This window comes from Lissotriton helveticus, chromosome 3_1 (assembly GCF_964261635.1).
Source record: "Lissotriton helveticus chromosome 3_1, aLisHel1.1, whole genome shotgun sequence".
NCBI lineage: Eukaryota > Metazoa > Chordata > Amphibia > Caudata > Salamandridae > Lissotriton > Lissotriton helveticus.
Window position 1 is genome coordinate 212,911,275 of NC_136061.1, and position 14,093 is coordinate 212,925,367.

The window sequence follows — 14,093 nt, forward strand, 5'->3', positions numbered from 1 at the left end:
GGAAGGCATTCCTTGGGTGGCGCGTGGGTCTTCCCACGCATAACACCCATGGATTTTGGCACATTCCCAGATTAACCAAGACTGATAAACTTGGGAATGCATCAGAATTGTACGCCTTCCTGAGAGAGGTGCATCGAGGAGAAATATCTGTATTTCTCCTCGTTTTTACCTTTTTCTAAATGTGCAGCATTCTGTAGCACGCTTATATAGAGGAAAACACCCCTAAGGATTGTTTTGTGCTAGAAGCTTCCCCTTCCTACACAAAACAATCCTGCCTGCAATGCAGGCATCCTTGCACCCTGGCACAGAGGTACCTTTATTGGTGCTAGGCTCACTGAGTGCACCAGCGCAGTGAGAGAGCAGGAATGCAACATATCTTAGCAGACATGGTGCATCGCGCTGTTTCAAATGATGATAAATTTGGCCCCACCGATGTTGCATACGTAGACAACAGCTCTAGGTTCTCTTCTGAACCAATACAGATTCCTGGACCCACACATGATGCAGCTTTCCATCTATGCCAGCTTGTTAATTTGCCGATTTGACAGAATAGTCTTTTTGAGGCTACGACAGTAGTGAACATGGATACTTGACTTCTTTGTGAAAAGCTAACAGGATAATCCCAGTTTTACAAACCCAAATTGGTGAATCTCTCGTTTGGCGAATGACCAAAATGGTACAAAGCCAGCGTGATGAAAATTTGATTATCGTCATGAAATATCACCAGAGCCAGTTTTGAATCCTGTGACTAGACTGAAAGAAATATCAAAAAGTCATAAAACGTTCTTCAATTTCCAAAAGAAAAGGAATAAGAAGGGAGTGGGGCAGACGATGCAGAGGAATAAAAAAAACAAATCCGGGGGAAGAGAGAATGAGAGATAGTGAAATAGATAGGTATAAAATGGCCCTTCATCAGGTTGATTTGCCAACCTAGTGCCTTTATGTTGAAAATATTATTGGAATAGACTAATCAGTTAGGGTTCATCAGTGTCGCTTTCTAAAAGGAATGAGTCTAGATAGAAAATTAGTAAATATTGCATAAGAATGTGTGTTTTCTTTCTATACAGTGTTATGAAAGTGTTGTCATCTTTTTGTCTTTGTCTACTGTAGATTTATGTTCCTACATTCTCACTTAATCAGTTTCCTGTGTGTTTTCCCGTTACCATAGGTGATTGAGATTTCTCATGACATAGGTTATACTACAAGGCGTGTAATTAATGTTTGTATCTTATACTGTTAAATGATAAAAGAAGCCTTATCAAGAGGGTATTATTGAATGTATACGTCTGAACATGGTGATCATTGAACCTACAAAATTCTTATGGCACACGTGGTTTATTTTTTAATGATTCATAAACCACTGTGTCTGAGGACTGACTATGCTCTTTCTCGCCTCCTTGCCCAGGTGGCTGTGTAATGCAGGCATTGACAATCGAACCAGGAAGTGGGCGGTAGAGGGGCTTGCTTACCTGACCCTGGATGCAGACGTCAAGGATGACTTTGTGGAAGATGAGCCAGCTCTGCAAGCCATGTTTGAGCTGTCCAAGGTAACTTGTGCATCACTCACCCTGTTTATATTTAACAATGTTTTCAGATGTGTTTTACTCCAGCCTGTCGATATTGGATGCTTGCAGGACCTTGATTTTGTATCAAATCTCTAAGCTTTGCTCCTCTTCTCCCTCGAGACACTGCTGCTATAGTAATCTAGTAGTGTAAGAGCAGCCTTTTTTCATTACTATCAAACAAGTAGAATCTACAAAGTTAATGGACCACAAATGTATTTAAAGACTATTCTTCATCCAATGGAATTGTTCTGGATTTTCCTACTATGTTAATATATGTGTACATTTCAGATAGAGATTTCTAGCTGTAGATTCCTTCACATTTTGAATATTCCCCAGGCGGATCCGGCCTGATTCCTCAGACTGGATCCGGAAACTTTTCAGCAGTACCTCTGCATATCGGGAGGTGGCACCATACGGCTCCAAACGGATGCTGTTCTGCTCCGGAAATGACAAGTGGAGCTTATATAGGTGCTATCATGCGCACTGAAATCAGCTCCAGCTTTTTCTACATCACCAGGTGCGGTTGCAGAGCAACCTCTCATCTCTGTGAGACTCGATTCAAATTATGCCTGCTTGGTCCTGTCCTGCAGGACTTTCTGGTTTGATTTGCAGCCCCACCTCTGAATAGGTACTGCTTTGGTATCTATTCCAAAGGTGAGGAATCTACAGCTAGTTAAGAGTCCATAAAGAGCGTTACCAAAGATAACATGTTCATCACTCCATATATACAGGGTAGCCATCTCATTCTATATTCACTTACGTCACTCTATATGTATATTTACATTATTTCTCAAATTGGTGTTAGTGTGATGATTTACTCTGAGGCACTCTCATACAGTCCAACTGTAAGAAAATAATGTATAACAAAGCAATAAAGCGAAAAGGGTGTCACAGTGGATGCTTAACATCTTCGTAATCTAGCCCTTGAAGATCAAAACAAATTCTTCATTTGTATTTATCTACTAATCTGTTCTTGATTTTCAGTCTAGCGATAAGACGGTCCTGTATGCTGTCGCTTCGACCTTAGTGAACTGCACCAACAGCTACGATGTGAAAGAGATCATTCCTGAGCTGGTACAGCTGGCCAAGTTCTCAAAACAGCATGTGCCCGAAGAGCATCCCAAGGTAGGCCTTGCCCATTGTTGAATGAGGTCTGATGAGATAGGAAAAGACAGTTTCACAGCAGTAACAAGAAGGAAGTGGTACACTTGAGCAAGAAAACCTTGAATCATAATAATCACATTCAGTTAATCCAAGAAAAAAACAGGAATTCTGGATGCTAATGTAGCTGGAGAAGCACAGGTGTGTGAAAGACATGGACCAGGCCCCTTCAATGAGTGACTCATGCGCCACTGGTAGCTCTTCAGCTTCCTATAAGTAGCTCTCCTTTGTGCAGCCCACCCTAATAAATTGGAAGCTTTAGCTTGGCTGAATTAATATACATGTACCGTAAGTCAAAAGTGCATATTCCAGATGTACATGTGTGTATTTTCGGATGGTATAAGCTAATATTTGGAGAAAAATGGTTGAATTTCCAAAATATATGTAAAGCTGTTATATGAGCCATAAATCGTGCAGCTTTGCATAGTATTGTTACTTACTGACAGCCAAGGGCACTGCACCTAGGGCTTGTATGTATTACTCACATTGACAGGGCTTTGGTGCATTACTGATGACAACCATTCTTGACGATCTGAGGTGACCACTGTTCGTAATCCTGCATACGGTGTCCACTAATGTAATCCTGCCGCCTGAAGTGGTCAGTTTTACAACACTGTCTGCTGGCTCAGTGGATAAGTGTGTCCACTGCAGGTACCTATGTTTGACTTCATGGTCACAGGTTCAAATCCTGGCGGGCCCACTCATCCTTTCAGTCATCCGAAGCTGATAAAATGGGTATAAATAAACATCTGTAAATCAACGCCACGATGCCTACAGGCGAACGTATGCTTTATTAATACTTATGTTAATAATATTAGTATCTAAGGATGATTTTCATTGGCCATAAGTCACTCTTTTTTACAGAAAATGTTGGAGAACCCTGCCATAGACAATAAACCCATCCAAGAAAAAATTTCTGGATTGTCCCCTCTGTCAATGAAGCTGGTAATTAAGCTTATTGAAGCCACTAATATTGGGCTCCTACTTATCCTTGCCCTTCTAGTCATCTGTGCCAAGGACATCTTACCACCCTCTTAAATAACATCCTCAAATCTGGATACTTTCCTACAACTTGGAAAACGGCATCAATTATACCTTTAATAAAGAAACCCTCATTAAACCCCTTGGAAGTTAATAGTTATTGCCCTATCTCACTACTTCGGTTTCCTGCCAAAATAGCTGAGAAAGCTATGAATACAGAATTGTCATCTTTCCTTACTACTACCAAACTACTCGATTCATCTCAGCGTGGTTTTAGTGGTAGTCACATCACAGAATCTGCTTTGATTGGAGCTACCGAGGGAAACAGCGAGATCATTGAAAGCTGCCCTCATTTTCTTAGTTGTGTCTGCAGCTTTTGATACTGTCAACCATAAAGTACTGCTAACACGCTTGGAGAGTATTGGAATCAGTAATGTCGCCCTGACTATGTGAGGGTATTTTCTAGCGGGACGAGAAGAATTAGTTACTCTCTGTAATTTTTTCTCTAAGCCATTCTCTCTTCCGTGTGGTGCCCTTAGGGCTCAGTATTACGGCCCACGCTGTTTAATGTCTATGTTACCCCTGGCAAAACTCATATGGTCTTTTGGTTTCTCTATCTTGTCCTATGCTGATGACACCAAGATAGTGGTTTCCATTTTCACTGACCTACTTGAGGTAGTCGCACACCTCTGTAACGGTATGCAGGAGCTGAGAAAATGGATCAACAAAAACTGTTTTAAACTCATCTGAGGGAAAACAGCGGTCCTGCTATTTGGTTGCGCCACGTCATTCTGGTCCCATGTGGCGACCGCAGGATCTAGGAAACTTGGCCTTCCTGGTCAGGAAAGTTAGAAACCTTGAAGTCTATTTTGATGACAAGCTCACCTCTGCAGACCACGTAAGTCAAGTCACTTTGACATGTTTCTATCTATTGAATCCCTTTGGAAAAGTTTTCCTTTTATCCCCTTTGTACCCAGGAAAAGGGTAATTGTAGCCCTTCTACTATCTAGGCTTGATTACTGTAATGCTTTACATATGGGTTTACAACAGCGACTGCTCAACAAACTTCACATTTTGCAAATGCCACTGCCCCGCTGCTACTAAACCTCCCTAAATTTCAGTGCACCTCTCAGGCAACTGTTGATCCACATTGGCTGCTGGTGAAAAAACGAATCACCTTTAAGGCTCTTTGTGTGACTCATAAAGCTTAGCATGACTCTGGACCGGAATACTCTAAGTCAAGGGGGCATATTATCAAGAAACGGTGTTAAAATTATCGCCTCTTTAGCTGCAGTAAACTGCCGCTAAAGCGTCGATATTGGCTTGATAATATGCCCTTTGGAATTCCCATAGAAGCCCATGTTCTGGTGTGAACATGGGCTTCTATTGGAATTCTCAAGGGCATATTATTAAGCCCATTATTGCCGCTTTAGTGGCAGGAAAGAGGCGATAATTTTAACGCCGTTCTTGATAATATGCCCCAAGGTTTTGCTGGTATGCTCCCAACAAAACATTGTGCACTGCCTCTTCCAATAACATAAGGTTGCCAATGTTTAAAAAAGTTATTTCTCCTCCCACATAACACGTGCATCTAACTCCTACTGCCAAGTATTAACAGATGTATCCTACCTTTCTCAGGACAAGAAAGACTTTGTGTCGAAGCGAGTGAAGCGATTGCTCAAGGCAGGAGTGACTTCTGCACTCACGTGCATGGTGAAAGCAGACAGTGCCATCCTCACTGATGCAACTAAGGAGCTCTTAGCAAGGTAACTATCTAACCAATATGAGATAAAAGCCAGAATGCATTACCTCTGTAGGACTGTTATTCTGAAGATTTACACACAACCTTTACTGTCTGGAAAAGGGAATAGCTCTCTCAGCTTTCTTTCCTAGTTGACCCATTGTCCATTGAAACAGGACTCTGTTGAGTCATTACCAGTACCAATCGAGAAGTGGTTAACTATTGTGGTATTTTCTGTCGTGTTATTGTAGCACAATGTCACTAGAAGTAGCTTGGAGTGGTACCCCATGGGCTTATCTAACATGGCCTGTGTCTCCAGGCCCCAAATTACCAAGTCCATAAACGCTGGACCTGGTAACCCCAGGTCGGCAAACTATGGATCTGGAAATTTTGGGTGAGAAGACACTGGACCCAGTCGATCTGAGTGCTATACGACCATTTGGTAACTATTGCACACAGCCCTCTCCTACCCTGGTCCTGAACATTGAGGAGAGCTCCCGGCTCTTCACCTACCTGCTACCCCTACCATACACATCACTGGCCTCCACAAAGCCCTCACACCCATTTAACCCCTTCACAGCTGGGCAAATTCTCCTGCTGTGCTGGGGGGCGCACAGCAACCCCATGCTCATGACGAGCACAGCTCGTCATGAGCCACGGTAGTCGTGTGCTCATGACGAGCTCAGCTCGCCATGACCACACCCGTTTCTTTAGAACACTCGCACAGCAGGGGAATTTGCCCAGCATGCGAGCGTTCCAACGGTCATGACGAGCTCAGCTCGTCATGAGCACACGAGCACCGTGGCTCGTCATGAGAGTCGAAGGTGTTAACACCCGCTCCAAGCAAGTAGTAAATGTTAGTGGATTTGGGCCTGTAGTTACTCTGTAAGGGGGGAAACATCTGAACTTGAATGCGGTCTTGAAGAAAATCCAGCACCTGCATTTTCTTCCCCGTTTTGGGTGAAATAATGTATAAACAGAAGAGTCTGCCAACCCCAACCCCAGCAGTATCCCCACATCTAAATCCAGTGGTCTCTTAAATACGTCCATAGTGTATTTCTGTCAGACTGTACATCCTGAACATGGTGTAAACAGGAGTTTGTGCAGGGATCACATTAATATTTCCATGATAATTATTGCACACATACAGTTCACCGCACATGAGGAAATATTTGTGAAATATATTTGGGGAAAATACCCGGAAAAATGCAGATTTTCGTGCAATAAATATCGAATCTGCAATGTATGCATCTTTCCTAGGGCGATATGTAGTACTATTATTATTATTATTAAAGAATTTTGTACCGCGCACGGTAACCCAGAGGCATCCCAGCGCTTATAGAGACCTAGAGCACAACCAGTAAACCCCTTACCCAGGAGTAATGGAATGAAAGCGACCTTATAAATTAAGCACCACACCTCCAGGCACTATGGCTAAACTATGTCAGAATGCAAAGAGACGCACTCAGAAAGATTCTTAAATTTTCAGGGACCTGAATGTGCAGTCAGTCAAAATGTTTATGGTCTATCTAAAGATAATGTATAGTAGTAGGAATTTAGAAGTTTGTATGATGAAATAGCAAGACGCTATTCCGCATAATATTTGTTGTAAACATTTTATGTTGTTTTCCATTTTAGAGTATTCCTTGCTTTATGTGATGATCCAAAGGACAGAGGCATTATTGTGGCAGAAGGAGGTGGAAAGGTAAAAAAATAAGATATGTAAATGAACCCTTGAGAATAGAAATTCCATCTAACCTTTACCTGTAACAGCATATGTAAACCATTATTTTCCACGGTAGTAATGGCTTTAAACACAGAAGGTAGTATTTAACATTTTTTTAAAAACACAAAGAGATTTTAGGAGCCTACCATTATGTAATTCTAGATGTTAAATTCAAAACTGGTGCACTGAAAAGTAAAAATCTTCTTTAACTCGTGTCTGGTTTTATCATACCTCCAAGGCCAAAGGCCCAATAAGAACAAACAATGACCAAAGAAAATGTGTAACAAAATAAGTGAAACTTTAGTTAATGAAACTAAGTTGAAAGGAAGCATTCGTGTGATTATTAAACCCAATGCCTCCTCAAATGAGTTGTTAAAAAAATCTCGTCAAATACCAACGGAATAAATAGAAGAGCCTAACATTTCTGGTCTGGTATCACATGTATTTACGTTTCACTTCCAAGAATTCTGCCTTAAATACATATGAAGCCCCCTCCTTATAGGCAACACTCATGACAAAGCGTATGATACTTCATCTAGATGTGTTATGGCTAGTGTCCCAGTTCAGTTTAGCCCCATTATTATGAACTTAATCAATGTCTCCCCACGCAGGAAATCATCCACCATAAGCTAGTAAAGCTATTATTACACCATTACTAAAAATACCTCACTACATCCCTTTAAGCAAGGTAGAACCTTTGACGGTCTGCTACGTGCAAGCATAATCCTTGATAAAGGGGATTGTGTTTGATTGCAATAGCAGCTGGAGTTGCAAGGAACTCTTGGGCCCAGGTTTACTTAAAAGTAAGGCAACGCTGCGCAGCAACTTCCAGTACAACTATGCTTTAATTCTTTCAAAACTTTTTCTGCTTTGAATGTGTGCTGTACAGTGCAATACGCATGCAACGTAGGAAATAGAATATTAGGTGGAAATGCATAGGAGGTGTGTTACAAACTATGGGGCATATTTACAAGCCTCCATCGCCACCACAAAGTCACTTTCAGTGAGGTTGTGATGGCAATAAGGCACCCTTTCAGTGTGAAAGGGGGGGCAATGGGTGTTGCGGTGGGAGTAACACCGCAACACCCATTGATTTTGAAGCTGCCCCCTATTTACAAAGGCAGTGTAATAAGGAGGCAGCGCCAAAATTAGGACCAGGAAAAACCTGGTCTTTAACAGGTGAAACGAGGAGAAATGCTCCTCGTTTTTGCTGTTTCCATGTGGGCTGCATTGTGCAGCACACATAGAAACAGCAAATTGCCATTGTTTGTTTATGTGCAGGAAGGTGTCCCTTCTTGCACATAAACAATAAAAAAAAAGAAGTTACATTTTGCAACTTCTGTGTGTGCTGCATTAAGTAGCACACATAAAAGTTACAGAACGTCATTTAAAGATTGTTTCTGTGCAGGAAGGGATACCTTCCTCCACATAAACAATCTTCCCCTCAACGCAGACACCCTTGCACTATGGTGCAAGGGTGCCTGCGTTGGAGCTAGGCTGCTAAGTTTAGCGCCAGCGCAGGGGGAAATGCAGGGCTGCACCCTAGTGTTGTAAATACGGTGCAGCCCTGCGTTTCTTAATATGAAAATATGGTGCAGTCGTGCGTTTCGTGCCGCTGTGCAGCATTAAGACAGGAAGGCTAAGGTCAAACTCTGTCATTTCATTGTAAATAGGCCACTATGAGTGGTTGCATAGAAACGACCATGTACCACCCATGGAAAACCCCCTTGAAGCAATGTAAAGCCAAGCAGCACTTTGCATAACTCTGGTAAATTATCCAATGGAAATCCTGATTTGTGTTGGGTAGTGAATCCTAACGTAACACTTTCTGTAGGTTTGTGTTACAAAGTAAAACCAACCAACCAGGCACAAAGCGTTAGTAAATCTGCCTCTTGATGAGGCTCAATTTGGTTTCCGCCCATGTCATGGACTTAGCAGTATTGTTTGGTATATATTCAGTTCAAGTGATGACCAATGGTTCTTACCTGGCAGTCTTGGTGGCATTCAACACAGTGGATTATTACATTCCACTTCTAAACCAGAAGAAAGACATGGGGTGTGTGGGACCAGATAATGAGTTATCATTATGCCACTAGTTCTTAATTGATTTATAATTAGGGCTCCCGGTTTTATGGTATTTATTTTTTTGCCATTTCCGTCTGTATTTATCCATATTTATTTTTTGGGCATTATTTCTGTATTTATCCACATTTATTTTTGCCACAAGGAAAATACGCCACTACAGCTAGTATTTTTCCGCATTTATTTAAATTGACAATGCACACTAGCTCCCTAAATTCAAAAAGCGCAAACATCTTCACCAATCCTTCCCTGGGCAGCAACCAAGATGTGGAATAGCATTCCTCCGTCCTGAGAAAGGTCCCTACTAACAGCACGTTCAAGAGGAATGAAAGCACTCCTAGTTGAACACAAAATTACACAGTTACCATATCTCACACCTTGGACATGCCTGGTTCTCAATTGTAGTTCTAGAACACCCCACATAACACTTTCTGTAGTCACTCATTGTTTCTAGATTAGACCTTAATGTCTAGCATTGAACAGGAACCACTGTAAGCTAAGAATTTCTGTTTGCTGCTCTAATCCAGCCTGTTCTCTGGGATAAGTGTACGTGTGGGTAAAATGACATTTCAAAATATACAGTCTTTATGTATGTATGCTCACTAGTTTCTCCTCATTGCATCACTCCAATGCAAAGTTCTCTTAGGTAACACTTACACTTACAACTCCAAGGCCAGTTCATAGGCAGAGAAACCGTACATGCTCACGTGCCCCTGGCAGGGGAATCAGTGCAGGGGCACCCAGGGTGATTCAGTCGCTCCTCCACTCGCTGCCCGTGCTTCTAGAGCCGAGGTGATGCCCCCAACTGTGCAGCCCACGCACTGCAAGCAGAGCCGCCACAACAAGGAATTCCGACTCGTTAGAGACTTAACTTGTGAATAGGAATGGCGGCGGGCTGGCGCAGAGATAAAGCCAACGGTGGCAACAGGAAGGCGCCTTCACACCTGGTGGTCCGTAGTGCAGGGAAACAATCGTCTGTAGTGCAGGCAAACAGGAAGAATAGTCAGGTGAGCCCCAGAAATAAAGGCCAGAAGTTATGAGGGAGGGGCCGGAGGTGTTGGAATGCCCACACAGTGACGCTATGATCAGACCAGGATAGGCTGAGGGGCACGATCGTCACTGAAAGACCCTGGGCCCAGAGGGTTACATGAGGGCAGTAAAAGACCCTGATTGAAGGATTGCAAGGAACGGGGCAGTGGCAAGGAAACTCTTCACTGGAGCACGGTAGAGCGCGCAGCAACATTTAGTAGTATTTTGCCGTTTATACATATAAATACAGACAGAGGAAATATTGATTTCCGTCTATTTATATGTATAAATCCGTAAAAACGGAAAACCGGGAGCCCTATTTATAATGGACCGTTAATATGGCTTAATTTCTGAATGAATCAAAGGATCTAAATTACGGGATGCCATGGGCTTTCCCTTGTCACCCAGTTTAACTGACAATTACTTACTCCGTCACTTAGGTTTGATAAGAGCCAAGAGTCTTACACTGATGACACGCGGCTTTGGTAAAATTCCAACCGGAAAAAAATCCATTATGATGAACTTCAAGAATGTCTCAAACAAATAAAGCATGGATGAACACCTCCCGGCTCTAGCTGAATGGAGCCAAAACTGAAATTATCTTTTTTGGTCTTAAAAGCCAGCAGGCTTTGTTCTGACATTACTGGGTCTGATATTATTCGCCCGGGACAATGTGAGGAAACTTGGAGTGGAAGAGGAGATCATCATTTTCTTCCAGCTTTTTCCATTGACTATCTCAACAGTCTAGATGCTGGAATATCCACATCTCTCATCAATAAACTTCAGCTGTACCACAATCCACGTTAGGCTTGCTTTGAGGCTTTATAAGTATGAATAAATCTCCCATGGAGAGGCCAGATTACATAGGTTTCTCCAATGTTATTAGGTATTTTGGCGATTGAAATGACCACTCCACTCCATACGCAAATAGGCAATCAGTGGCTTTTCCTTAACCCCTTCGCTGCGGCGGCTATTCCGCCGCAGGGCTAAGGGGCGGGGGGGCCACGCGGCGCTCTGACGCTTATGACGGAACCACTCTGTCACGCGCATTGGGTGCGCTGTGCTTGTGATGGAGCGGTTCCGTCATGGCCCCGCCCGCTCAATAGAACACGCCGCACAGGCGCGAATTCAGCGCCGCGCAGGCGCGGTAAGCGGGCCATGACGGAACCGCTCCGTCACCAGCACAGCCCACCCGAGGGGCGTGACAGAGCGGTTCCGTCATAAGAGTGGGAAGGGTTAAAAGAGAAAACATCCCAACCCTTTAAAGGAGGAAACCACTCCAGCATGCAACTATTGGAGCATACAAGTGTATCCAGAGGTCTGTAATACATCACCATATTACCAAGAGGAGATTATCAACATAACAGTCTACAATAGGGTATAGCAAACCTAAGAAAATCATGTCTTCCTTCTATTTGAAATGGCACCATCACTGACATCTTTAGTGGAGGGACTATTGATTGTATAGGAAGAAATGTACTTCTATTATGGACAATAAAAGCATTGAAGCATCCTACATCCTATCCTTCCATCCGATAAGTAGGGGTGTGAGAATGTAAGTTATAGCCTAGTATCTACCAGCAGCAAAAGTTCTGATCAATGGGCATACCTCGCAGACGTTTAGTATAACAAGAGGGACCAGACAGGGGTGGCCACTATCCCCATTACTATTTGCCATCGCTGTAGAGCCGCTGGCAGCGAAATTACGGCAAACAGTGGAGTGGAGTAGTGTGGCTCACTGGTTAGAGGCGGCAGACCCGAGAGCAGAAGTCGGCCCGGGACCAGGGTTCAATTCCCGACGCGGCAGGGTCGTGGACCTTGGTCAGCGGACTCGATAATTCTCGCTTCGGTGCTTACTCTAATCAGGGGTTCCACTCGGCAACTCTGGGCATTAGCTTGCCTAATCTCCACAACGGCCCCATCAATTCCGGGGATGCCTGGCTCCACCTTGGGGACGCCCAGCAGGGACCATCCCACAGGGAAAGCCAGGACGGGTTCCCAAGAGTTATACAGCGCCAGGAGACCTATGGACGGGTAGCAGTGCGCTTTACAAGCTCAAATACATTTACATTTACATAATGACAAGGCCCTGCAGTGTTTTCAACGCCAAATTCTCATATCCCTATACGTCGACGACATTACCTTGTATATCCGTGACCCACAACAAAACTTGAATCCGATACTGCGTGAGTTCATAGTGTTTGGGCGACTTTCCGGGGTCCAGATAAAATGGGGGAAGTCTAGTTTCTTCCCACTTACAGAAGCTAATAGGCGCTTCCCAATGGACTACCCATTAGAGTGGTGTGAGGAAGACCTGAAATATTTGGGGATCAGAGTCGCCAGAGATAGGGGGGAGCTTATAAGAGGGAACTACGGGACGGCCATAACTCGAATTGCAGACAGCGTTACACGATGGGTGGCATTGCCTTTGTCCATGGCTGGGCGTGCATCATTAATAAAAATAGTTATACCCCACCAGCTACTGTATTTGTTTTAAACATACCCTTTAACCCGGGAGCGCACTTCTTTAAGACGCTTAAATCAGAGATGATACGCCTTGTGTGGGGAGGTAAGCAGCCCAGACTGCTGTGGGAGATAATGACGTGGCCTTACTCGAAGGGTAGGTTTAGAATACCGAATTTTGAACTATATTTTACTGCTCCACAGGCACATTACGCGTGGTTTTGGGTGAAGCAAACGAGGTACATGCCACAGGTGGTAGCAGAGCATTGGTTGGCACACCCCACACCTATTGAGGGAGCGCTATACCTTCCTGTAGGGGATCGAGATAGGTAGTAGGGATGGATAGACTAGGTACCCTAACTAAACTGATGTGTCTATGATTAAGATGTACCGATCCTATTATATAACAATGTGTATGTGAAATGTATACTATGCAATACTGAACCCAAACTGAATACAAAGTGGATAAATGTTGAAGTTGAACTTACAAGTAATCTGAAAACATTAAAAAGATATTTAGAAAAACAAAATAATAAGATATAGCCTACTATAGAAAATACAAATGCTTCAGGCGCCTGTATGCTATTGCCACTAACCTTGAGCATCTGTTGTGTCTTTTTCCAGTCGCTCATACCGCTGGCCCTCGAGGGCACTGATGTTGGAAAAGCAAAAGCCAGCCATGCTCTGGCCAGAATTGCTGCAGTTTCAAATCCGGATATTGCATTCCCTGGAGAGAGGGTAGGTTTCCTCATGTAAAATGTATTTGTGCTTTCTCAAAAATCATAAGAGTGTCTGTGCGCCACTTTCAGTCCATCTAGAGCTTTATAAGAAGTGAGAGTATACATACTGTACGTCATTTATGCTCCAGAAATAGAGCAATCTTTTTGTGTGAAATTGTCAACTCAAGAAATAACTCCCCTCCATTGATCTCACCAAACCGCAGAAATTGAAAGCTGTGTATCCTTGCACAAAATCCATGAGCCGCCTTGTCCTGTAGGTGAAAGGTTCACTATCCTCAAGTCAGGCCTCCTAAGCTATCCTTTTCCTGGGGCTAGCTGTACAAAGCTATTTTGTAACTGCAAATCCTTCGATTTGCAAAATCACAGGGTTTGTGACCAGGTGTCTGCCCCCCAATTGCAAGTCAGAAAAGCATTTCTGACTAACAAAATGGGTTTCCCGACCCATATCTAATTGCTGTTAGGAATAAATGTGAAAGGGGCAATTTGGTGTCCTATGATTTCACTATTGTGGTAGTATCACATTGAGTACCTACACCTCAAAAGAGGTGGCAACTGGTAAAGAGGAAGTTCTCCCTTTGGGACACCGATCCCTTTGTGAATGGAGT

At 43.3% G+C, this 14,093-nt stretch overlaps 1 protein-coding gene across 1 annotated transcript in view; it reads left to right on the top strand.

The window, feature by feature from the left end:
• UNC45B (unc-45 myosin chaperone B) overlaps positions 1–14,093 on the top strand; it is a 56,817-nt gene that overhangs the window by 23,216 nt on the left and 19,508 nt on the right. Inside the window, exons 11-15 of the mRNA XM_078679611.1 lie at positions 1,406–1,547; positions 2,550–2,690; positions 5,346–5,473; positions 7,087–7,153; positions 13,373–13,486. Of these exons, the coding sequence (XP_078535737.1) occupies positions 1,406–1,547; positions 2,550–2,690; positions 5,346–5,473; positions 7,087–7,153; positions 13,373–13,486 (592 nt within the window). The remainder of the gene's footprint in view (positions 1–1,405; positions 1,548–2,549; positions 2,691–5,345; positions 5,474–7,086; positions 7,154–13,372; positions 13,487–14,093) is intronic.